Source organism: Microcebus murinus, chromosome 10 (genome assembly GCF_040939455.1).
Source record: "Microcebus murinus isolate Inina chromosome 10, M.murinus_Inina_mat1.0, whole genome shotgun sequence".
NCBI lineage: Eukaryota > Metazoa > Chordata > Mammalia > Primates > Cheirogaleidae > Microcebus > Microcebus murinus.
Window position 1 is genome coordinate 55694471 of NC_134113.1, and position 25011 is coordinate 55719481.

The 25011-nt window shown below is 38.0% G+C and overlaps 1 protein-coding gene across 6 annotated transcripts in view; it reads right to left on the reverse strand.

Moving 5' to 3' along the window:
* Nucleotides 1-723: 723 nt before the first annotated feature.
* Nucleotides 724-25011, reverse strand: part of TFCP2 (transcription factor CP2) — a 61028-nt gene continuing 36740 nt past the window's right edge. For 2 of the 6 annotated variants that reach the window (XM_012762479.3, XM_012762489.3), the window contains 14 exons: nt 22665-22816; nt 22018-22094; nt 20098-20203; nt 16738-16844; nt 14399-14551; nt 12750-12860; nt 12409-12497; nt 10005-10053; nt 9507-9600; nt 7315-7405; nt 5674-5798; nt 5103-5245; nt 2657-2708; nt 724-2240 (listed from right to left, as the gene is read on the reverse strand). In XM_012762479.3, the coding sequence (XP_012617933.1) occupies nt 2203-2240; nt 2657-2708; nt 5103-5245; nt 5674-5798; nt 7315-7405; nt 9507-9600; nt 10005-10053; nt 12409-12497; nt 12750-12860; nt 14399-14551; nt 16738-16844; nt 20098-20203; nt 22018-22094; nt 22665-22816 (1387 nt within the window). In that variant the 3' untranslated portion in view covers nt 724-2202. The remainder of the gene's footprint in view (nt 2241-2656; nt 2709-5102; nt 5246-5673; nt 5799-7314; nt 7406-9506; nt 9601-10004; nt 10054-12408; nt 12498-12749; nt 12861-14398; nt 14552-16737; nt 16845-20097; nt 20204-22017; nt 22095-22664; nt 22817-25011) is intronic. The other 4 variants (XM_012762498.3, XM_076007274.1, XM_076007277.1 and 1 more) reach the window with 4 other exon arrangements.

The following is a 25011-nucleotide window of genomic DNA, read 5'->3' on the forward strand; positions in this document are numbered from 1 at the left end:
AGGATTATAGGCATGTGCCACCATGCCTGGTTAATTTTTTTTCTATTTTTAGAAGAGATGGGGTCTTGCTCTTGCTCAGGCTTATCTCCAACTCCTGGCCTCAAGCAATCCTCCCACCTTGGCCTCCCAGAGTGCTAGGATTACAAGCGTGAGCCACAGTGCCCAGCCACTATACTAATTCTTACCAATTATATTGCACTGACACAATAATTTTTTTTTTTTTTGGAGCTAAAGAAAGCCTAAAAGATTTTCCAGTAAATTTAAGGATCTATAATTACAGGGTTGTATAAATTCATTTCCTTAAATTTGAAGGCTACTCTAAAAAAAAAACCTAACTTCAAGTAAAACTTAGTAATATTATTTATAGTGAATATAGTAATAAAATTCTATGCATAACTTACAGTTAGCAAGATTCATAAATTCACAGATTTGGAAGAAATCTTAAAAGTCACCTACTACAACCTTTCCACCCAAACATCCAAACACACTAGGGAAAAAAATAAATAAATACCAATAGCAGCATGCTGAGAAGTGACCTCACTAAAGCTGACAACCAGTTAGGAACATAATACAACTACAAACGTCTTCTCCAAATAAGGACATCTGGTAATCATTCAACAAAAATGCATTCTGGCCTGATATGTCAAGTTACCCACATCAGTTTTAAACAAGTCATTGACTTAATTTTCTGTTTTCAATTTGTTTTAAACCAAGAGAAATAAGACCATGATGCAGGTTGATTTTAATGAATAAAAATCTCTGTATAAAACACACACACACACAAATTCAAGTCCAATACAGAATCTCTGAGCATAATCTTGGTTCACCTCAATATAATCTGTAAAGGTATTTCTGGATAAAATTGTACAAGTGAAAAAAGAAGACCCATTATGCTACACACTTACATACACACACACACACACACACACACACACACACACACACACACACACACATACATGATCATTCTTAAGAATAAAAACATACGGTAAGAGTGTGAATGGGACAGGAATGCATTTCTTATAAAGCTTATATAAAAAAACACTGCACGAGTAAAAGAACTTCCTTTACCAAGAGAAGGTGTAGAGCAAGGAAACAGAAAGCAGGGATTGGACTAACTCATTAATAAATAGTTTGACAATGCCATTCAAAAACAGTAGATTTGGGGAATTACAGATAATCCCAAGTTTTTACCACCTCAAATTCTGTGATTTCAATAATTGATGATACTTAAAGAACATCTATGTTTTCATTTTCTGTAGGTCTTGATTTGTTCATCATTATTTAAGTGTGGTTTGTCTCTTTCAGTGGTTAATTCCGCAGTTCACACTCAGTGTTATGTCCTATTCACCAGAGGGCCAAAGTAATAAACAACAGTGAGCACAGGCTATCAAGGGTGGCACTGGATGTATTGGATACTGACTAATAAGAGCCAGATTACCTGGATATGGATTTCAGCATGACTACCTGCTGGCTGCCTGTTACCCAGCAAGCCACCGTGTGTCTCCATTCCCTCTCTTTCAGTGAGGGATCACTACAGCACCTACTTCATACAGGGTTAGTAAGAGAATTAAACAAGATAATCATTTAAAGAATTCATCACACTGCCTGGCTCAATAAATGTTAGCTAAAATTACTATTAGTTGTAGTATTATAGGGGAACCAAAAGAAAAATTCTATCTCTGTATTTCTCCTCATTGATAAAGCTTCAAGGACCAATTGTGGCAAAAAGCAGAGAGGCTTTCTGAGACCAGTACATTTGAGAACAGTACAAAGAGATTGAGAACCTAGTCTTATGAATATAGATGCTCATTTTTATATTAGAAAAAAATTTACATGGCTCTATATCACAAAATTTAACATCTGTTAAATATCACACAATTCCCATCATTATTATGCCCTACATACACCCTAAATGATGTGGAGTTTCTATTGATATTAAATAAGAACAGGGTTCAGAAATTTTAACTAAGAAATAGCTGCAGAACTGTATGGTGGGCAGTAATCTGTGTGTGCCACAAGAGCATGGGGCTAACACAGAAGGCTGGGATTCTGCCTCCGTGGCCTGGACTCCCCCCAACACACAGTCAGATGGGTCAGGTTCCTTGCAGACCTTCCAATCTCCGTTCACATCCCCCTCCAAGAGGGCCATTTTCAAGAGGTGAAGGAAGTAGCAGCCACTGAGCATGGAATGCCCCACTCCTACTTCAGTATGATATGATAGCTATCATTGGTTTCTGCTGTTAAAAAAAAGAGAGAGAGAGAAATCTTTAGTCACTTCGAAAACACAGTAGGACAAAAGAAGTATGGTAAGGTTTCTTGTGAGAAGGAAAAAGAGGAGCGTACTTATTAATTAGCACAGAATATTTGTAATAAATATGCATTATAAAAACAATATGCCTTGATCTCCTCATCTGTCAATGAAAGATGGAAGAGAATGGTGGAGAGTTATCAGCTACACTTTGTCTACTCTAAGAATGGCAATAAGCCAACTCATACAAAGGAACAATCTCTAATGTTACTTTCTCTAATTCAAATATAGTTGATACTTTCCTTATCTCTCCTCAAAGAAGTAAAACATGTACTTTACTTAGTAGTAGTAAAGTAAAGCTTTTAAACTGCTTAGAGAAAGGTGTTTATCTTACTATCTTATTACCTTTCATTGTGTCCAGAATAAAACAGGCTTCTTCCTGAAAGTTCTGTATCATCTGAAAAAAACAAGAAAATTTAGATTATTAAAAACTTTGGTTTGCTGCATTCATTTTGATTATGTGGCTTTTTAGTACATTATATTTAAGTGAAAATAATACCTTTCTATTTCTATGTTATTACGACTAACCCAAATCCAGAGCGGTTTAGATGTGAGATCTTACAGGTCCATATAGAGTATTACATGAATATCTATAGAATCATATGGGTTTTTTCCTCCTAACTTTCAAAAGCCTGCTTCACAAGCCTGTTTGTGTTTTTTCTTTTTTTTCTCCCCAGTTTGGTTTTTAAATCTTAAAAAAACTGAGCAGTCTAGAACAGTTGTCTTAAAAGTGGGATATGCATTTCCCTGGGGTGAGACCTTCCGAGGCACACATAGACACTGATAGGCCCACATGACAGAACTTACTTGCAGGCCTTCAACTTCCATATGAATTCTTTCCTAAAACCTCTTTAATTTTCCTAGAACACCTCCCCCCTCAAACCCCATTCCTCCATTTTACAAAATAAAGGCATGACTTTCACCCTCTCAGAATCCTACAAAGCTGCCCTGCTGTGGGCTATTAAAAAAAAAGCCTGGGGTGCCAAAGTAGAACTGCAAAGGTGAATTCAAATGATTAAGTAACAAACCCTACTGTGAATCACATGATTTCTAATTTTTCCTTTCATCAGAATTATTGAGTGACCTAATCACTGTCAAATGATAGATGATTCAAAATAATTTTTTTCAAAATATTGTCTCGCCGGGCGCGGTGGCTCACGCCTGTAATCCTAGCACTCTGGGAGGCTGAGGCGGGCGGATTGCTCGAGGTCAGGAGTTCGAAACCAGCCTGAGCAAGACCCTGTCTCTACTATAAAGAGAAAGAAATTAATTGGCCAACTAATATATATATAAAATGAGCCGGGCATGGTGGCACATGCCTGTAGTCCCAGCTACTCGGGAGGCTGAGGCAGGAGGATTGCTTGAGCCCAGGAGTTTGAGGTTGCTGTGAGCTAGGCTGACGCCACGGCACTCACTCTAGCCTGGTCAACAAGCGAGACTCTGTCTCAAAAAAAAAAAAAAAAAAAAAAAATATTGTCTCAATCTGTTGCTCAGGCTAGAATGCTGTGGCATCAGCCTAGCTCACAGCAACCTCAAACTCCTGAACTCAAGCAATCTGCCTGCCTCAGCCTCCCCAGTAGCTGAGACTATAGGTGCTCACCAGGATGCCCACGCCCCATCTAATTTTTTCTATTTTTTTCATAAAGATGAGGTCTCCCTCGTGTTCAGGCTCGTCTCAAACTCCTGACCTCAAGCTATCCTTCCGATTCTTCCGCCTCAGCCTCCCAGAGTGCTAGGATTACAGGCATGAGCCACTGCACTCCACCCAAAATAATTTTTGATAATATCACTATGTAATTTTTGGTACATAATTCAGAAGTTCAAAATAATTTAGTGATGTTGTTATAACAAAATTTCATCCATTCCTATCTATAAATTTATATGAATCAGATTCCACAGCATTTCCGCCCCCCAGATTTTAAGGGGAAATTGATCCTGAACTTTATGTCATTCTAGCAATAAATAGGCAGTAATCATCTACCGATGAAATAATGTACAAGGGTAAGGGTGGAAAATGGAACCTTATTAGCAGATGCACTTCTTTTCTTTTCTTTCTTTTTTTTTTTTGAGGCAGTGTCTTGCTGTGTTGTTTGGGATAGAGTACAACGGCATCACTATAGCTCACTGCAACCTCAAACTCAAGGGCTCAAGTGATCCTCCTGTCTCAGGCTCCCAAGAAACTGGGACTCCAGGTACACGCAACCACACCTAGCTAATATGTTTTATTGTTGTTGTATAGACAGGGTCTTGCTATATTGCTCATGCTGGTCTTGAAATCCTGGCATCAAGCCATCTTCCTGCCTCACATTCCCAAAGTGCTAGATTTACAGGCACAAACCAAGTCTGGCCTAAAAATTCTGTTAAAGAAAAGTACAGTCATGTATTTTTTTAAATGGGATGATGGTGATATTAAATCACTCTTTTTTTTTTTTTTAACCAATGAAAGTATGTGTTTTGCTGAAAAAAATCACTCTTGTATTTAGGTTACATGGAATGCAATTAGAACAGTGATGTAACCATTTCATTTTAAAATGTCATATGTAGCCCACAAATGACATCTTTTACAACTATTTAAACTTGTAACCAAAAATTTTAAGCCAACCTAAAAATGTGCAAGGGGATATGCAATTTTTAAAAATTATTTTAGGAGGTAAGCAAACAAAAAAGTGTGAAACCCTCTGATCTAGAAAACAGAGCACTCTGTCCCAGTAGAACTGCTCTTGCTCCTGTTATTAATACATGCCCTGACAAATTGTCATGTGGTAATTCCACTGTACTGAAAAAAGTCTACCTCATCACTGATAAGCACATGGATTCCTGTTGGCCCCTGCTTGTAAATCTGGCTGATTTGGCAAGGGGAAATGCTGAAAAGCTGAGCAATTTTTTCTGTCAATTCAACGGCTGTCAGTTCTTCTAGATAGATGGCATGGTACACTGCAAAAGGGAGAGAGCAACAGCAGTCAGTACAGTTTGTTCTTATAGGTAATCTGATCACTAGGAACGCACACTTTTCTGAAGGACTCAGAAATCAGGCTGCCTGTGTTTAAATCCTGGCTCAGCCACTTGCTAGCTACGTGATCTAGGGCAAGCTATTCAATATCCTTAGGCCTCATTTCCTCATGTGAATGTTGGAGATAACAATAAAATCTTCTGCAAACTGGAGATATTAGCTGTAAAAATTATAGCATGTAAAAAGCATTGAGAATAGCACCTGGCATATATTAGGAGGTCAATAAATGTTAGTGATTATCATTACTTCTAGCAAATGTTGAATCTGCTGTTTGAGAAATTCCCATCACACATGCATAGGTTATCTCTTCACCTTTCTTCATATCCGTCCTGGTCTGTCCAGAACGACCTACCAAAGAAAGTACCATTGGAGTCTCCATCCTCATGCTTTTGTTGCTGCTGCTGCTGCTGTTGCTGCTGCTCCCTCAACTGCAGCGATTCCTGACAAACATAAATGGTTAACCTTGGACGCACCATCCTAAGGGGGAGAAAACAGCTGTTAGTCTTACATTTTCTATGGTAAGCACATTTTAAGGGAGAACATGTGTTTCTACATTAATACTATAGAGCAAGGGTTGAAAACTGGCAGCTTGTGGGCCAAATGCAATAAATCTGCTATGTTTTATTAGTTTCCCACTGGTGATTTTTTTTCTTCTTCTTCTTTTTATCCTTATGCTGAACTAGTTCCAACAGGAGGCATCACATAAACCTCTGAACTTTTGGCTTTTCTTGAAAATCAGATCAAGCAATCTGAGGCCCCCATTCTCAACTGAAAACAATCAGCTATACTCCTTACAGGGTACATGCATTCTTCACTATACCCCAGACTTGACTGTCACTCATTTACATTACCTATGTGGCCTCTGTAGTCATTTGAATTTGGGATCTTTGGTGTAAAGGTCAGAAATATTCAAAATGTATGAGCCACTGTTTTATGGGTCAGGTTCAAGATATATTTTTTACCTAAAAGTGGCATTATGGTAAACTGGAGAATCTTATGTCTCTCATTTCGTTCTCCTAAGTAGCCTAAGCCCTCTTGCTATTCTTCTTAGACAAAGGTATTTAATTACCTCTTGATCTGATCATCTCATTCCTTCCTATTTCCTAGCACTCTTTAGATAATACACTTAAAAATGAGATCCATTCTTTTTCCCCAAGTCACCTCTTTTCTTAAAATTTTCTAAGATTACAGCCAATCTGATTCGATATCCCTTGTTATGTAGACAAACACAAATACTTCACAATCTATTTTATTTTTTAGTCGCTGATTTAGTTTTGTTGACAATGACCTGCATGTTTTTTCCATCAATATTACTACTACTTAAAATTATAAATCCCAAAATGGGACTACTTATTACTCTGTATTGTAACATTTGCAAACAGACACTTAATTTCTACCCAAACTGACCAATGACCTCTTCCCCACTTAAAACCAGCTGGGGCCTTTACACCTGTTGTTCCTTCTGCCTAGAATAATCTTCCCTCATATGACTCCAGAGCTTCATCCTTCTCATAACTCATCTTAAATATTTCCTCCTCAAAGAGGTCTTTCCTGATCACATTCTGGGTACTCTACACCCCACAACCTTGTTTTTTGCTTATTTGTTTTGTTTTCCTTCAAAGCACTTATCATTATCCAAAATACTATTGTTTATATCTTTATCTGTCTCTCTGTTAGAAAGTGAACTCCCCAACAATGGGTATCTTATATTTGTTCACCAATATAGCCCCAGAGCCTTTAATAGTACCTGGCTCATGATAAGGACAATGAATAAATGCTGGATAAAAATTATTACCTGGAAATGAAAAATGAGATATCATGAGGAATTCCTTGGATCAAGTATAAGAAAAGATATTTTTCATCTTTATTTGGTACATTGGTAAAAAATGTTTTGACAAGAATGTATTTAGCTGTGCAGAGTACTATGAAGAATCCCTGAATCCAAACCCATTTGGAATCTAAGCTTATTGATACTTTAACACTAATTACATACCGGCCTTTTAATGCATTAAAAAGTCTGATTCCATCTGCAGGGCCACAGATTTGGATCACATCATCTCTAGTTAATTTCAATAAATCTGCTCCTGGAATAAATATAAAGAAAATGGATGATAAAGGCAAAGATTCTCTTTGTTAATGACTACTAAAATGGACACTATTGCAAGGACACCTCATTACCATTGTGTTATAATCTGTAATCTTTTGCATTGTATATAAGGCCCTTCATAACCTGGCCTCTGCCTCCTCTCCAATCTCAATTCCCTCTCAATTAACTTCTCCACTTGATCCTATGTTTTCACCACACTGATGATGCCTAATTAGCAAGTTGGTCTTCCTGTTTTAAATATCCTTTCACTGGCCGGGCACGGTGGCTCACGCCTGTAATCCTAGCACTCTGGGAGGCCGAGGTGGGTGGATTGCTCGAGGTCAGGAGTTCAAAACCAGCCTGAGCAAGAGCGAGACCCTGTCTCTACTGTAAATAGAAAGAAATTAATTGGCCAACTAATATATATAGAAAAAATTAGCTGGGCATGGTGGCGCATCCCTGTAGTCCCAGCTACTCGGGAGGCTGAGGCAGTAGGATTGCTTGAGCCCAGGAGTCTGAGGTTTCTGTGAGCTAGGCTGACGCCACGGCACTCACTCTAGCCTGGGCAATAAAGCGAGACTCTGTCTCAAAAACAAAACAAAACAAAAATATCCTTTCACTATCTAAGCTTGGTGCAGTTAATTGTCCATTCCTATAGTCCCAGTACTTGGGAGGCTGGGGCAGGACAATTGCATAAGGCCAGGAGTCTGAGGCCAGCCTCGACAACATAGCAAGACTCCGTCTTAATTTTTTTTTTTCCTTGAGACAGGGTCTCACTCTGTCACCCCAGCTAGAGTGCAGTGGCTTCATCACAGCTCATTGAAACCTCAAACTCCTAGGCTCAAGCAATCCTCCTACTTCAGCCTCCCAGACAGCTAGGACTACAGGTGCATGCCAACACACGCAGCTAATTTTTTCTAGTTTTCATAGAGGGTCTCACTCTTGCTCAGGCTGGTCTTGAACTCTTGACCTCAAGCAATCCTCCCTCCTTGGCCTCCCAAAGTGCTAGGATTACAGGTGTGAGCCACCAAGCCCACCCCTCTGTCTCAATTTTAAAAAAACAAAAACAAATCTTCTACTCTGACCAACAGATTGCTCCTTATCCCTCGAGATTCACCTCATGTGTCACACAAATTCTCTAATACCAGACCCTCTCCTGAATGTCTCACTGTCAGAGCACTTATGTTTTTCAGGGTTTTATTTTGATTTCATTGGCTATTGTTTCCTTGTTTTGGACATTAGATGAATGAGCTCTTTGATTAGTAAGTACGCCTCATTCATTTGTGTATTCCTACTATACCCGGTATACAGAAGGTGCTAAATAAATGTGGATTGTGTGAGTAAAATACAATACAGTGATATTAAGAGGAAATTTTCAGACTGCCTGAATATGTCCCTTGATAAAATAGTATGGAATATACATTTTAAAACGTATTGTATGGAATAAGCATTTTTTTTTTAAGACAGAGTCTCACTCTGTTGCCCGGGCTAGAGTGCTGTGGTGTCAGCCTAGCTCACAGCAACTTCAAACTCCTGGGCTCAAGCAATCCTCCTGCCTCAGCCTCCCGAGTAGCTGGGACTACAGGCATGCGGTATCATGCCCGGCTAATTTTTTCTATATATTTTTAGTTGGTCAATTAATTTCTTCCTATTTTTAGTAGAGATGGGGGTCTCACTCTTGCTCAGGTTGGTTTCGAACTCTTGACCTTGAGTGATCCTCCCACCTCAGCCTCCCAGAGTGCTAGGATTACAGGCATGAACCACCGGACCTGGCCTTGGAATAAACAGTTTAAAATTAAAGTGATTCCAAGCTTGTATAGTTAGTAAAAAAAAAAAAAAAAAAAAAAATGAAAGTGAGCTTAAACTAGGAGGAATTTCTTTTTAAGTATTTCACAGCACGGTTGCAGCTGGTGAGGAAGTCTAAAACAAAGGGTTCTATGAAATTTATTTCACCAGAAAAATGCAGTAAGATCTCTCTCTCTCTCTCTCCCTTCTCTCTCTCACTTACACAAACACACATCTTACATGTATACCAGGAGGGTCTAGAATACAAAGGAATATCCCATGCTGGGGAAAACAAAAAGAAAAGCAAATTTAACCTGAGAAGTTTGTGAAAAGTCTTGTGAATGTAGAAAAACGGTTCCGATGCAACCACTGCTGAGCTTCCTGAGGTGTGGTTGTTGGCAAGAGGTTCTGAAAGGCAGAGAGCAGTTTCTTGGTAACTAAATGGATTCATCTGTTACCCCATTAGGTAACACACAGCCAATTACATCCATATCCCCATACTCAGGTCTAGTTTGGAAGTTGTTTACACCACATCAATCTTCTCTTTCTGTAACCATGCAAGATGCTCATGGAATTCCATTCTTATCTTTCCTGCTAGACTGTAATCTCCTCAAATGTAAGGGTCCTGCATTACTTGTTTCATATCTCTAGTTCCTAACACAGTATCTAGTTCATAATCAAAATTCAATAAATATTTGTTTAATAAATGAATAAATAATATTCCCTAAAAGTCGGGCATTTCTATTGAATTGCATAGTCATCAAAGCATTTACAAGACACTGCAAATAATTGACATTCAACTTCAGACTTACATCTGTGACTGGAGGGGGTGGCTCTGGCTGGTGGTTTGGTGAACCATTTCTAAAGAAACATGTAAAATGAAAGGATGAATCCATGACACATATTAGGGTTCATTATCTCATTCTTTACCTTCATAATAAGTTTTAAGCTAGAGGTTTAAAAGAGTCTGTTTGCCAGTTGCGGTGGCTCACACCTCTAATCCCAGCACATTGGAAGGCCAAGGCAGGAGGATCACTTGAGGCTGGGAGTTCAAGACCAGCCTGAGCAACATATTAAGATCCTGTCTCTACAAAAAATACAAAAATTAGCCAGGCATGGTGGCACATACCTGTAGTCCCATCTACTCTGGAGGCTGAGCCAGCAGGATTGCCTGACCGCAGGAATTGGCGGTTCCAATGAGCTATGATGATGCTACTGCACTCTAGCCCAGGTGACAGAGAGAGACCTTGGATCCATAAATAAATAAATCTGTGCTGTCTCATAAAACATTCCTATTCTTTGATCCAATACTTCAATTATCTGTTAATTTAATCTAAAGAATTTATGGGGAAGTGGGAGAAACTGTCATTTGCAACATTTTTATTATTTTTTTTCGACTAAGCCCTTAACCTGTACATTTTTTATTACTGAGGAAACTAAAAAGAAATCAAAATTCCAATAAGTTGGGACTGATGAGATAAATTATGGCATGAAGAATATTTAATAAGAAATTTATTAATATGACATAATCAGGATATAAAAGTATATCAATACATTGCTACTATATTAAATACATAAATATGCACAGACATACACAGGAAAAATATTGGAAGAAAATTTATGCAAGGCAATATGATCACACACCTAATCAAAACCACTTAATTATTTTTAAAGCAGTTTCAAAAATTACTGCTATCTTATTTGTGATTGAAGGGCTATCTCCAAACCTTTGGTTTTTCTTTACTCTTTATTTATGGATTGTCCCTCTTCCTTAATGTTTACATCTATCTATCTGTCTGTCTGTCTGTCTACCTACCTACCTACCTACTTATTTAGAAACAGGGTCTCACTCTGTCACCCAGGCTGGAGTGCAGTGGTGTGATCATAGCTCCCTGTAGTCTTGAACTACTGGCCTCAAGCAATCGTCCTCCCTCAGCCCCAAGTAGCTGGGACTACAAGTGCAGATCACCACACCCAGCTAATTTTTTAATTTTTTGTGTAGAGACAAGATCTTGTTATATTGCCCAGGCTGGTCATGAACTCCTGGCCTCAAGTGATCCTTCTGCCTCACCCTTCCAAAGTGATGGGATTATAGGCATCAGGCACTGCACCCAGTTTAATGCTTACTTCTTTTATGGGAGAAAAAGTTGAGCCTAATATGAAGTATATGATGAAGAGAAAAGAAAAAATTTTAAAACACAACCTTTAAGCCCTATATAATATTAAAAATTACCTACAAGTAGAATGCATCATCCATGTGGATGTTAAGAGATTTTTTTCTTTCAAAAAAGTTTTGAAAGAAACTTTCAAACTTAGTAATTAACTTATCTGATGACCCTAATTATATGTAGTCCTTCTACAACTAATACCTGCTTTTATTCTTAATTGTTATGTTTTGAATATTTAAGCTACCTTAATTAAATCCTGTAAGAAGTAGGTTGAACACAGAGCCAAAATAAATCCAAAAGCAAACATTGCATCCAAACAATATACTTGCACATTTGGTGGCCTATTTCAAGTTTTAATATGGTTACATGGAATACACATTCAATGCTAGGACTATAATACAGCTACTTTTTTTTCTCCTATTCTATATGTGGTAACAGCTACTTTTTTAAACTAGAGTAGGCATCCATACCAACTTTCAATTAACTCTGATTATTAAAAAACAATAAGACAAGATTAAATGCATCCCATAGATAATTTCGAAAATTATCTTCAACCTTTGTTCCCTAATTATCAAACATTCATAATAATTAGGTGTTAGGGACATTCTTAACAAATAACAAAACAGATTTTAGTGTTTGCGCAACTGTGTTTCCAATTCCCAACGACCACTTTGGTGCAAGTAAGATTAGGAAGTGAAATAACCACAAGATGAGCAGTAATAGGAAGAAGCAAAAAGCCCAGATGATCAGTCCCTGGATCATTAAAAATTGACAATAAATGCTATTTTCTAATGGGGGAGAGAGAAGAGGAGAAAGATGTGGAGGAAGAGTAGAGGAAAGGGGGGAGGCGGAAGGGGAGAAGAAAGGGCCATATAAAACTCTTTCAGTCTTTTTTGAAGATAATCCAAACCTCAGTTAATATATAAATCCATCAAAAACTGATCAAATAGAAGTACTTACTGATTTTAAAAAAACCTTATTTATGGAAAGATAATGAAAAAATACATATCTGGGACAAATACCTGACAATTTTATTTCTCAGACTTACCCTTCCCCAAGAGAAAAACTGCTATGGGAACTGTTGAAGCCAGGTGATGGGGAATTATTGACGTATGTGATCTCAGGCCATGGAGAACACTAAAATCAAAGGATAGCTTAGATAATGAAAAAGCACACTTGATCCAAGTGTTCCAATAACATATTGTTATTATACTTGAATAGCAGATCTTAATTAGTAAATCTTCATTCTTCAGAGGACCCAATAAGTAATAAAGAACATACATGTTCAGGAAAATTTTGATCAGGCTAGATCAAATCCAGGAGGTGATGGATTTTCCTTTTAAGAATAAAAGTTATGAAATGAAATTGTCACCAAAAGAAATCCCTTACCTCTGTGAGTATGGTTGTCTCATAAGAAGGTTGATATTTCTCCTTTTCATGAGGTGTTCGTTTCTCCATTTTTTCCCTATCTGTTTTTTGCTTTCTGTCTGCACCTTTGGGCTGAAATGAGATATATTTTGTTTTAAAATCAGGTATTCATCCTTTAACCGGACAATATTGCTTCTAAAAATGTAAATAGCCACATATGAAACTAAGAGGTATGTGCCATAATATAAAGGCAAGATGCGGGGCCTGGCGGTGACTCATGCCTGTAATCCTAGCACTCTGGGAGGCCAACGCGGGAGGCCGAGGCCGGAGGATCGCTCAAGGTCAGGAGTTTGAAACCAGCCTGAGCAAGAGCAAGACCCCACCTCTACTAAAAATAGAAAGAAATTAATTGACCAACTAAAAATATATAGAAAAAATTAGCTAGGCATGGTGGCGCATGCCTGCAGTTCCAGCTACTCGGGAGGCTGAGGCAGAAGGATCACTTGAGCCCAGGAGTTTGAGGTTGCTGTGAGCTAGGCTGATGCCACAGCACTCTAGCCTGGGCAACAGAGTGAGATTCTGTCTCAAAAAAAAAAAGATGCATCATCTGGCCTAAATTTGAAAATAGGAAATTTAAATGTTTGATGGAGTTGGAAAAGAATAAAACATATCTATAGCTACTGACATGGAAAGATCTCTAAAGCACATAGTTATCTGAAAAAATCGAGTTTCAAAACAATTAATATAGTATAACCCCATTTATGCTTCAAGGAAAATAAATATGTGTATACCTATATACATGTGGTATAAAAGCATAGATGAGGACTAGAACATATACCAAATCATGACAGTGGTTCCATCAGGGGAGAGGTTGGGGATTCATGGTAAGATTGGTAACAGGGATTTTATTTCTGTATTACTAAATCTCTTGCAATGAGAACATAATAATATTTACCCACGTGATAAAAATAAAGACCAGGCTGGGCGTGGTGGCCAGCACTGTAATCCTGTAATCCTAGCACTGTGGGAGGCCGAGATGGAAGGATTGTTTGAGCTCAGGAGTTCGAGACAAGCCTGAGCAAGAGCAAGACCCCGTCTCTACTAGAAATAGAAAGAAATTAGCTGGATAACTAAAAATATATATAGAAAAAATTAGCCGGGCATGGTGGCGCATGCCTGTAGTCCCAGCTACTTGGGAGACTGAGGCAGAAGGATCACTTGAGCCCAGGAGTTTGAGGCTGCTGTGAGCTAGGCTGATCCCATGGCACTCTAGCCCGGGCAACAGAGTAAGACTCTGTCTCAAAAAAATTAAATAAATAAAGACCAAAATAAGGAAATATCAGTTATGATTGTTACCACAATAGTCAACTTTCCATAATTTTTGTGAGCTTTACAAAAGCTTTTAACTTTAACAGGCATTAAGAGCTTTCAAAAAGATTCTTTCAAAAAGGCATGAGGATCGCTTGAGCCCAGGAGTTTGAGGTTGCAGTGAGCCTCGATGACACCACTGCATTCCACCAGGGTGACAGAGTAAGACTCTGTCTCAAAAAAAAAAAAAAAAGGGGGGGGGAATTCAACCCTTCCTCACTCCCCACCCTTCATAAAAAGAAAAAATTCAAAAAAGAAGAAAAAGAAAAAGAATCCAAGAGCCAGCACATTGCCAAGAATACCTTGAAAACTTTGATCTGGCAGCTGGCCGAGTGCAAGTGCTCGGTATATTCCCCGTTCTCGTTCTCCTTGAAGGTATCAATCTGTACTCGGAATGGCACCCCCTTTTCTCCACCATGTTTCCTCATGGTGAACTCTGTGCTAATACAGTGCACCTGAAAAGAATCCAACATCAAGGCTTCAGTGCTGCTGAAGGGAAGGATCTTCACAAAGACACATGCCAAACCAGTCAGCAGTATTTTTTTAGGAACTACTAACAGCAAAACATTTAACAGGCATTATGAACACCTACAAAACCACTTTCTCTCTTTTTGATCTGGAAGAATTTACAGTCTAATGGATGAAATGAGAAAAACTTAAATGATTTATGAATATCAAATAAATGTATAGATCTAACAAAATGCTATCAAAAGCTACTGTGAGGAATTAAATTGATTAACTGTTTGAGAGAATATAGAGTTAACATAAAAGAGAAATGATTTCTGTTAGTAAAAGTTTGTTCGACTTTAAAGAATATTTTGGAAAGAGGCAGCACTATCCACACTGGGAAAATAGTAAATATGAAAGCTCACAGCAATAGGGGAGAAAATGGTTGCTTGGCTACTGCATAATGACAGATTGGTGAATCTTAATAGTGGAACCTTGTCTGACTAGCCATTTACTAGCTTGGTAAGTTACTTAACCTCTCTAAGCCTCAAAGACTATTCCTACTCCAAAGATTATTGTAGAAAGTTTTGTGGGTTTTTTTGAGACAGAGTCTCACTCTGTTGCTTTGGCTAGAGCCATGGCGTCAGCCTGACTCATAGCAACCTCAAACTCCTGGGCTCAGGCAATCCTCCTGCCTCAGCCTCCCTAGTAGCTAGGACTATAGGCATGTGCCACCATGCCCGGCTAATTTTTTCTATACATTTTTAGTTGGCCAATTCATTTCATTCTATTTTTAGTAGAGATGGGGTCTTGCTCTTGCTCAGGCTGGTTTCGAACGCCTGTCCTTGAGCGATCTGCCTGCGTCAGCCTCCCAGAGTGCTAGGATTACAGGGGTGAGCCACCACTCCCAGCCTGTAGGAAGTCTTAAAATCATGTATACAAAGTGTTTACTTAGCACAGTGACTATCTCATGTTAACTACTCAATAAACTATTAGCTATCATTAATACAAATAGGGGCTTTCAAAGAATTTACTGAAAGAATATAATCAGATATGCAAATTAATTCTTAAGTAAAGGCCAGGCTTGGTGGCTCACACATGTAATCCTTGCATTTTAGGAGGCTGAGGAAGGAGAATTGCTTGAGCTCAGGAGTTTGAGAGCAGCCTGAGCAAGAGTGAGACCTCATCTCTACAAAATGTAGAAAATTTAGTCAGGTACATGGTGGTGTGCACCTGTAGTCCCAGCTACTTGGGAGGCTGAGGCAGGAGGATTGAGTAAGCCCAGGAGTTGGAGGTTGCAGTGAGCTATGATGATGCCACTACACTCTACCCAGGGCAACAGAGTGAGACCCCGTCCCCTAAAAATAAAAAAGTATAAAGATGTTCAAAATAACATTATGGATAATAGGATAAAATAAGGTCAATCTAAATGCAAAAGAATTGTTAGGTAAGTTATGGTACACCCAAAAAATGGTATATTATGTAGCCGTTAGCAAGTATTTGGGGGAGATACAAATAAATAAATTGAGGTAATTAGATGAGCAATACAGAAACTCCTCAATGATCTAAGATAGCGGTCCCCAACCTTTTTGGCACCAGGGACTGGCTTCATAGAAGACAATCCTTCCATGGAGGGGAGACTGGGAAGTTGCAGACTTATAGTGCCAGGATGACCCACGCAAACCATATTCATTGTGTAGTCAAACCTCTCTGGCGATGACAATCTGCACTTGCAGCTAGCTGTTCCCCAGTACGAGGACCACTTACCCAGGTCAACCCAAGATCATCAGAAACCAGACTCTCACAAGGAGCTCAGAAACCTAGAACCCTTGCTGTATGTAATACACAGTAGGGTTTGGGCTCCTATGAAAACTCAATGCCACCACTAATCTGATAGGAGGTGGAGCCCATGTGGTGATTCGAGCGATGGGGAATGGCTGCAAACACAGATGAAGCCTTGCTCACTCACCTGCCCACTGCCCACCTCCTACCCCAGGGCCTGGCCCCCAAGAGGCTATCGACTGGCAAGGGTCTGAATTCTGGGGATTGGGGACTATAGCTCTAAGGCACGTGTTGAGCGGTCTGGACTTGACAGTCAGGCTAGGATTTCAAATTTAATGTTTTATCCTTTAAGAAACAAACTGGTAGTAAGACGTGCTTCTTCATAACTAGAACCCCATCTGCAAGGCCTTACCTGAATAAACACAGATGTTCTCTTTGCAGGGTCCCACAGGAACTCCACTGTATTTAGTTGGGTTGGATTAGCCCTAGGATCAATTATACCCACAGACATTGGGATATCTGAGAAACAAAATGGTAATCATTGAACAATTCTGAAAGCTATTCGGTTTTAGATAAGAAAGCACTAATTCTTGCATTACTTGTCCCTAGTTGCAAAGATTTTTGTGTATCACACCCTAAATTTCTTTTTTACCAATGAAAAAGGTTTGATTACAGTTGAAACTGACTTAAGTACTTTCATTCTGAATACCTTTTTTCCTCTCTCAAGTTTTATAAATAAGGCAATTTAAAAGCAGTTTCCTTTTAATTTGCCAAAATTCTACTTAAGGTGGATTAAATCTACATACTAACTCTACTGTCATGAAAATTGTTATTTATAATCTATTTCACCTACAGTCTTTTTTTTTTGGACACAGAGTCTCACTCTGTTGCCTGGGCTACAGTGCCATGGCATCATCTTAGCTCACAGCAACCTCACATTCCTGGGCTCAAGGAATCCTTCTGCGTCAGCCTCCCGAGTAGCTGGGACTACAGGCATGTGCCAGCATGCCCAGCTAATTTTTTCTATGTATATTTAGTTGTCCAATTAATTTCTTTCTATTTTTAGTAGAGACTGGGTCTCACTCTTGCTCAGGCTGATTTTGAACTCCTGACCTTGAGCGATCCTCCCACCTCAGCCTCCCAGAGTACTAAGATTATAGGCGTGAGCCACCACGCCCGGCCTCACCTACAGTCTTAAGATTAGTGTCACCACTAGAAGCACTAATTTGTTTTTCATCCCACACAGCAGATACTCAAATACCATTCCCTGACTTCTATTAATATTCAAACTGGGGAGATAAAGACACGTGATATTATTTATTATTATAACTGTACTATAACTATACTACTATTTTGATATCAATGATTCACACAAGAAAGCATCAAGCGGGTCCCACTACACAGTATTAGTTGTGTTAAATTCATCCTAAGGTCAGTTTACCATACAGATATCAGGAAAACTGCATGAGAAACTGTTTTCTAAGGTAAAACTGTAACAGTAGTACTTAAATTTGTTTAATAACTATATTCATCAATAGAAGGTATTAACCAATTGGAGATCAAAGGTACAGATGCCAGGATTAAAAGTATGTTCAGGAAAAGTGACTGTGTGTTTATGAAGATCCTTCCCTTATACACTATGATTTAGGAAAGACAAATTCTACTCTGTATAGCAAAGTAGTAAGGAAAAACTAACCTGCAAACCAAGAGACATAGACTCCAATTCCAGAACTCCCACTTTAGGTAGAACATACCACTAATCTTGTTCTCAAGCACTAGTAAAATACAGAAATTTTCAGCATGTTGGGAAAAAAAACCTGGCCCCTTTTACATACCTCTCAAACAAAATATCGGATCCTTAATAGCCAAAATAATCTTGAAAAAAAAAAAGTTAGAGACCTCATGCTCCTGATTTCAAAACTTACTACAAAGCTACACTTACCAAAACAAGCATAAAGATAGTCACATAAACAATTAGAATAGAATAGAGAGCCCAGAAATAAGTCTTCAAATATATGGTCACATGAAGTTTGATAAGGGTACCAAGACCATTCAATGGAGGAAAGAACAATCTTTTCAAATGGTGCTGGAAAATTGTATATTCACATGCAAATGAATGAAATTGGATCCTTACTTTGCACCATATACAAAAATTAACTCAAAATGGATCCATAATCTGCCTGTAAGACCTAAAACTATAAAACTGTTAGAAGAAAATTTATGGATAAAGTTTTATGACATTGGAATTGGCAATGATTTCTTGGATATAGCCCCAAAAGTACAGGCAATTAAAAAAATAGGTAAATTGGACTACCTCAAAATTTAAAACTTTTGTTCACCACAGGACACATATCAGCATAATGAAAAGGCAACTCACAGAACAGAAGAAAATATTTGCATAGATATATCTAATGTGGGGTTAACATTCTAGAATATATAAAGAATTCCTACAACTCAACAACTAAAAACCAAACAACCCAATTCAAAAATGGGTAAAAGATTTAAATAGACATTTCTCCAAAGAAAATATACAAATAGCCAATAAGCATATGAAAAGATGCTCAACATCACTAACCAGGGAAAAATCAAAAGCACAATGAGGCCGGGAGCAGGGCTCCTGCCTGTAATCCTAGCACTCTGGGAGGCAGAGGCAGGTGGATCGTTTGAGGTCAGGAGTTCGAGACCAGCCTGAGCAAGAGCGAGACCCCGTCTCTACTAAAAATAGAAAGAAATTACTTGAATACCAAATATTTATTCTTTTTTTAAAAATAAATAAATTAAAATTAAAATTAAAAAAGCACAATGAGATACCACTTCACACCCATTAGGATGGCTATCATCAAAGAAAAGCAGAAAGCAACAAATGTTGGCAAGGATGTGGAGAAATTGGAACCTTTGAACACTGCTGGTAGAAAAGTAAAATGTGTAGTCACTGTGGAAAACAATATAGTGTTTCCTCAAAAAAATTAAAAATAGAATTACCATTCTATTTTCCAGCACTTCCATTTGGGGTATATATTCAAAAGAACTGAAAGCAGAGACTCAAACAAATATTTGTACATCCGTGTTCACAGCTGCATTATTCACAATAGTCAAAGGTGAAATCAACCCAAATGTCTATCAAGAGATGAATGTATAAACAAAATGTGGTATATATAAACAATGGAATATTATTCAGCCTTAAACAGGAAGGAAATTCTGATGTATGCTACAACATGGATGAACCTTAAAAACGTTATGTTAAGTGAAAAAAGCCAGTCACAAAAGGCCATATACTGTATGATTTCATTTACGTGAGGTACCTAGAGTAGTCCAATTCATAGAGACAGAAAGGAAAATAGTGGTTATCAGGGGCTGGGAAGAAGGTGGAATGGGGAGTTATTATTTAATGGGTACAGAGTTTCAGTTTTACAAGATGGAAGAAGTTCTGGAGATGGATGGTGGTGATGGTTATACAACAGTGTGAATGTACTTGATGCTACTGAACTGTATACTTAAAAATGGCTAAAGTGATACCTTTTATATTATGTATATTTACAACTTAAAAAACAAAACAAAATCACCCTTAAGTAATAGAAGCAACTGATATGGAACTGAAGTGTCCAACTTCAATTTTGATATCATTATACAATTAATCTTTTATGCTTAGTCCAAGGTCCATCCTACTCGAGCCTCTGAAATAGTTGAATCAAGGTAAATGTCAAGTAAAGAAAACCAACTCTTAGTCCACAGTTAAAGCCATTTCCTACGCCATAGATTCTCTTAAGCTCACCTATGTCAAGAATTCTATCTCCAGGTCGGTTCCACCTCCAGCCCTCCAGCTGTTGATGTTCAGTATATTGTAGCCTTCTGTCATGGAACACTACGCGAAATATACTCTAAAAGGATACAACAAAATCAAATGATAATAGGTTTCTTGAAAATCAGTGCTGACAGAGGAAAACTAGCAGGAGTCACTGCCAGTTAGTTTCTAGACACAATCTAAAATTATTTTTCTTAAGACCTATTTTACACTAAAATCCATACCATAACAAGCACTATTTCAGGATAAATTGTATAATTTCTCAGATATAATCAATATTGTTAACTGGCACCATATTTAAAATTTGTCCTAGCACTCTGAAAGGCTGAGGCAGGTGGATTGCTCGACGTCAGGAGTTCGAAACCAGGCTGAGCAAGAGTGAGACCCTGTCTCTACTATAAATAGAAAGAAATTAATTGGCCAACTAATATATATATATATATAAATATATATATATATAAAAAATTAGCCGGGCATGGTGGCGCATGCCTGTAGTCCCAGCTACTTGGGAGGCTGAGGCAGGAGGATTGCTTAAGCCCAGGAGTCTGAGGTTGCTGTGAGCTAGGCTGACGCCACGGCACTCACTCTAGCCTGGGCAACTAAGAGAGACTCTGTCTCAAAAAAAAAAAAAAAAAAAATTTGGCTTAGGCTGGGCACGGTGGCTCATGACTGTAATCCTAGCATTCTGGGAGGCCGAGGTGGGCAGATCACTCAAGGTCAGGAGTTCAAAACCAACCTGAGCAAGAGTGAGACCCCGTCTCTACTAAACATAGAAAGAAATTAATTGGCCAACTAAAAATATATAGAAAAAATTAGCCGGGCATGGTGGCGCATGCCTGTAGTCCCAGCTACTCAAGAGGCTGAGGCAGAAGGATCGATCGCTTGAGCCCAGGAGTTTGAGGTTGCTGTGAGCTAGGCTGACAACAAGGCACTCTAGCCCAGGCAACAAAGTGAGACTCTGTCAAAAAAAAAAAAAAGTGTATTCCAATTAGTATGCCAGCCAGGAGCACACGAGACAGCCAGCCATATTCTTTACCACCACCGAGCGTATAATTAAAATAAAAGTTTTAAAAATAAATAAATAATAAAAATATGTAGAAAAAATTAGCCGGGCATGGTGGCGCATGCCTGTAGTCCCAGCTACTCGGGAGGCTGAGGCAGAAGTATTGCTTGAGCCCAGGAGTTGAAGGTTGCTGCGAGCTAGGCTGATGCCATGGCACTCTAGCCCAGGCAACAGGGCGAGACTCTGTCTCAAAAAAATAAAATTTGGCTTAAACATCAGTCCTAATGGTAATTAGGCAGAAAAGACTCTTATCTGAAGCATTTCTACATGCCTCTACTGTTATACCATGTAATAACAGGCTCAGCTCTTCAAATGTATATGAAAAACTCGCCAAGTCCCCAGCTTGCTAACTCACCATACAACTTGTAAACACTGAATTACCATGTAATATCAGGCTCAGTTCTTCAAATGTATATGAAAAACTCACCAAGTCCCCTGCTTGCTAACTCAAGCTAGACTAAGAGAACTGCTATTCATCAACAGTAGCTTCTGTTTTCCTTGTTACAAGACCAAGCAACCAAAGAGACACTGAAGCATCTCTGACAATCTCAAAGAGGTTACTTTACTCCATCCAAAAGAACGGCATTGAGCCAAGGGATTACCCTGGACAGGGACTGGTAAGCCTTTGTTTCTGAAGATCTGAAAAATTCACATGAATTGGGAGGGCTTACTCTGACTCCAGAGAAATAATACATCTGTTTACTACTCTGCCAACAAATTGTGGCACGTAAAAGATACCATCTAGCATTAAGCCCTTTATGAAAGCAAAAGAATATTAGTAATATATATATATTGTGCAGAGGAATGATTTACTTATTTTCTTTTACCTTCACCAATTTCCCATTAATTTCTGGAAGTTCTCCAAGTTTCCTATTGTCTAGCATTCGAATTTCATAAGACTGTCCTAGAAGAAAAAGTAATTGCATATTATATTTATCATAAATTAACTTTGCTAGATTCAGAAAAAGTAAAATTCAGGTGGTTGAATACACAAGAGTATAACAACATTATTAGTATTAGTAACAACTATAAGCCTACTAGAACTAGGTAATCTGCTAAGTACTTTCATATATTATCTCGTTTAACTGATACAAATTTTTAAGGTATTAACAATCCCATTTTTACAGATAAGAAAATTGAAACTTAAAGAGTTTAAACAACTTGTCAAAGGCCACACAATTGGTAAATAATAGAGCTGGGTAGGGTAATACTTCTCAGACAGTAACCAATGGGGATATCTAGGGAACATGGATTAGAAAGACAGAATTGGGAAACAAAATGGGCAGGTAAGCAAAAGAAGCCAGTAAAATAAATAAATAAATAAATAAGTCAAATATGACCTTAGAACTCAAATCTCTGAACTAAGACTTCTAGTTTGACAGGTCACACTAGAAAGATCTAACTTTTTACATGTAAGTGTAGATATGAATCCTGCAGATCTGTAATAATACTAATGAATGAGGGAGCATCTAACCTTGATTGAGATATGTTAGGGTTTCATCATGGAGTTTCACTGCTGGAGAGGTGGCAGCACAAAGCACATATTGAAAAGGTAGGATTTTATTTTCATTATCAGGAGGCAAACTTGACTCTTCTTGCTTAAAAATGGGTAATGCGAGAACATCACTAAAATAAAATAAACAAATTACTTACATTAATATCTGATAATGGTGCAAAAACAGATTTATTGTTGAAAAAATTTAACTGAAATTTGCTTTGGAAAACCGTAAATATTACTCACTTTAGTGGAGTTTCATCCCAACCATTTGGTTCAGATTACCTGCTATGTTATCCTCCTGACCACAACAGTGAGAGTGATGACAGATATTTACTGCTAAAGCCATCTAAGTGTACAAAGAGAATGGTCCTAGGAATAATAGACATGGGCTCCTAAAAGAACTCTGAAAATTATAAACAGAGTTCCAAAATTAATTCTAGGACTTTCAGTAATATACTTAAGGTACCAACTATAATATCTTTATAACCATATCAGCTGATCTACGATAAAGACTAAAACAACTTCTAGAATTCCTTTAGAAGTCACATGAAAAGAACAAATCAATGGCCAGTATATATTTCAAGACTGTCTTACATTCTGTGGAATACAACCAATACTGAGATGTTCCTACAGCTACTTCCTCCAAGAAAAACCTTCTTATATTTATCAATTTATCTAAACTTGCAAGCCAAAGACACATATCCAGTTAATTCTACATATGTCACTCTGAAGTGCTAATAGAAGAGTACAGGACAAGCTAGGTCAGAAGTCATAAATTTTAGTCCCTGAAACCTTAGGCAATCTTATGCAAGCTCCCTTGAGTCTTTATTCCTTCTTCTATAAAACGGGAAACACATCTGCTGTCAAGAAGAAATGCATGAGAAAATATTTTGGAAACCATAAGGTGTTAAAATGGATATAAAGGATTAGTACTAATTTTCCCTCATAAACTCTAGCTATAGATTACTGGGTGAGGATATCCTGGGCCTCAGAGATACTATCCTGATCAGCACTCAAACCTTAAAAGGATCTTAAGACATGTAGCAAATTACAGAGTATTTCCAATTATCTCAAGAGTTGCCATAAAATTCTCAAAATAAAATTTTATTTTAATTTCCTTTACAAAATATGTATAGGTGCTCACTAGAACAGCTAAAATTAAAAATAACTGACAACCCAAATGTTGGCAAGGATATGCAGCAACCACACTCACACTTTACTAGCAGGCCTATAACTATTTTTGAAAAAGGTTTGGCAGTTTCTTAGAAAATTAAAAATGTATCTGTCCTTTGACTCAGCAATTCCACTCAGAAGTATTTATCCAAGAAAAATTAAAACATAAATCTACCCAGAGACTTGTATATAAATGTTCATAGCATAAAAGCAAAAACTAGAGAGAACCCAAATATTCATGGTTAAGAAAATGGAGTTACGGCCAGGCGCAGTGGCTCACGCCTATAATCCTAGCACTCTGGGAGGTCGAGGCAAGTGGATTGCTCGAGGTCAGGATTTCAAAACCAGCCTGAGCAAGAGTAAGACCCAGTCTCTACTATAAATAGAAAGAAATTAATTGGCCAACTAATATATATAGAAAAAAATAGCCGGGCATGGTGGCGCATGCCTGTAGTCCCAGCTACTCGGGAGGGTGAGGCAGCAGGATTACTTGAGCCCAGGAGTTTGAGGTTGCTGTGAGCTAGGCTGACGCCACAGCACTCACTCTAGCCTGGAAAACAAAGCGAGACTCTGTCTCAAAAAAAAAGAAGAAAAAAAAAGAAAATGGAGTTACAAACTGTGGTTTGTAACTATTTATACAACAGACTACTACTCAGCAAAACAAAGGAATACAACAACATGGATGAATCTCACAGATATAATGTTGGTAGGGGGAAAGCTAGACACAAAGAATGCATAATGCATGATTCCATTTATATGACATTCTAAAACGGGCAAATCTAGAGAACAGTGGTTGCCTGGATGGGCTTGAAAGGTATATAAGGGAAATTTCTGGGGAGATAAAAATGTTCTATACTATGATAGGTGAGTGTTACATGGTTGTAACTATACAGCTTAAGTTTGTGCATCTCAATGTACATGAATTTTACCTAAAAAAAACAAAACTGTTGAGTAGAGAGGATGGGGAATAATAGATAGAGGTATGGGGAATAATAAATAGAGGTATAAATACTAAAAAAGTAGTATCATATTGATGATTTTTCAAACAGTGTGATGGGTAGAAGGGGGTTCATCACACTATACCATTTACTTCAAATTTTCTATAATAAAAACTTTTTTAAAAAAAGGAAAAATATGTATAAGCCACAGA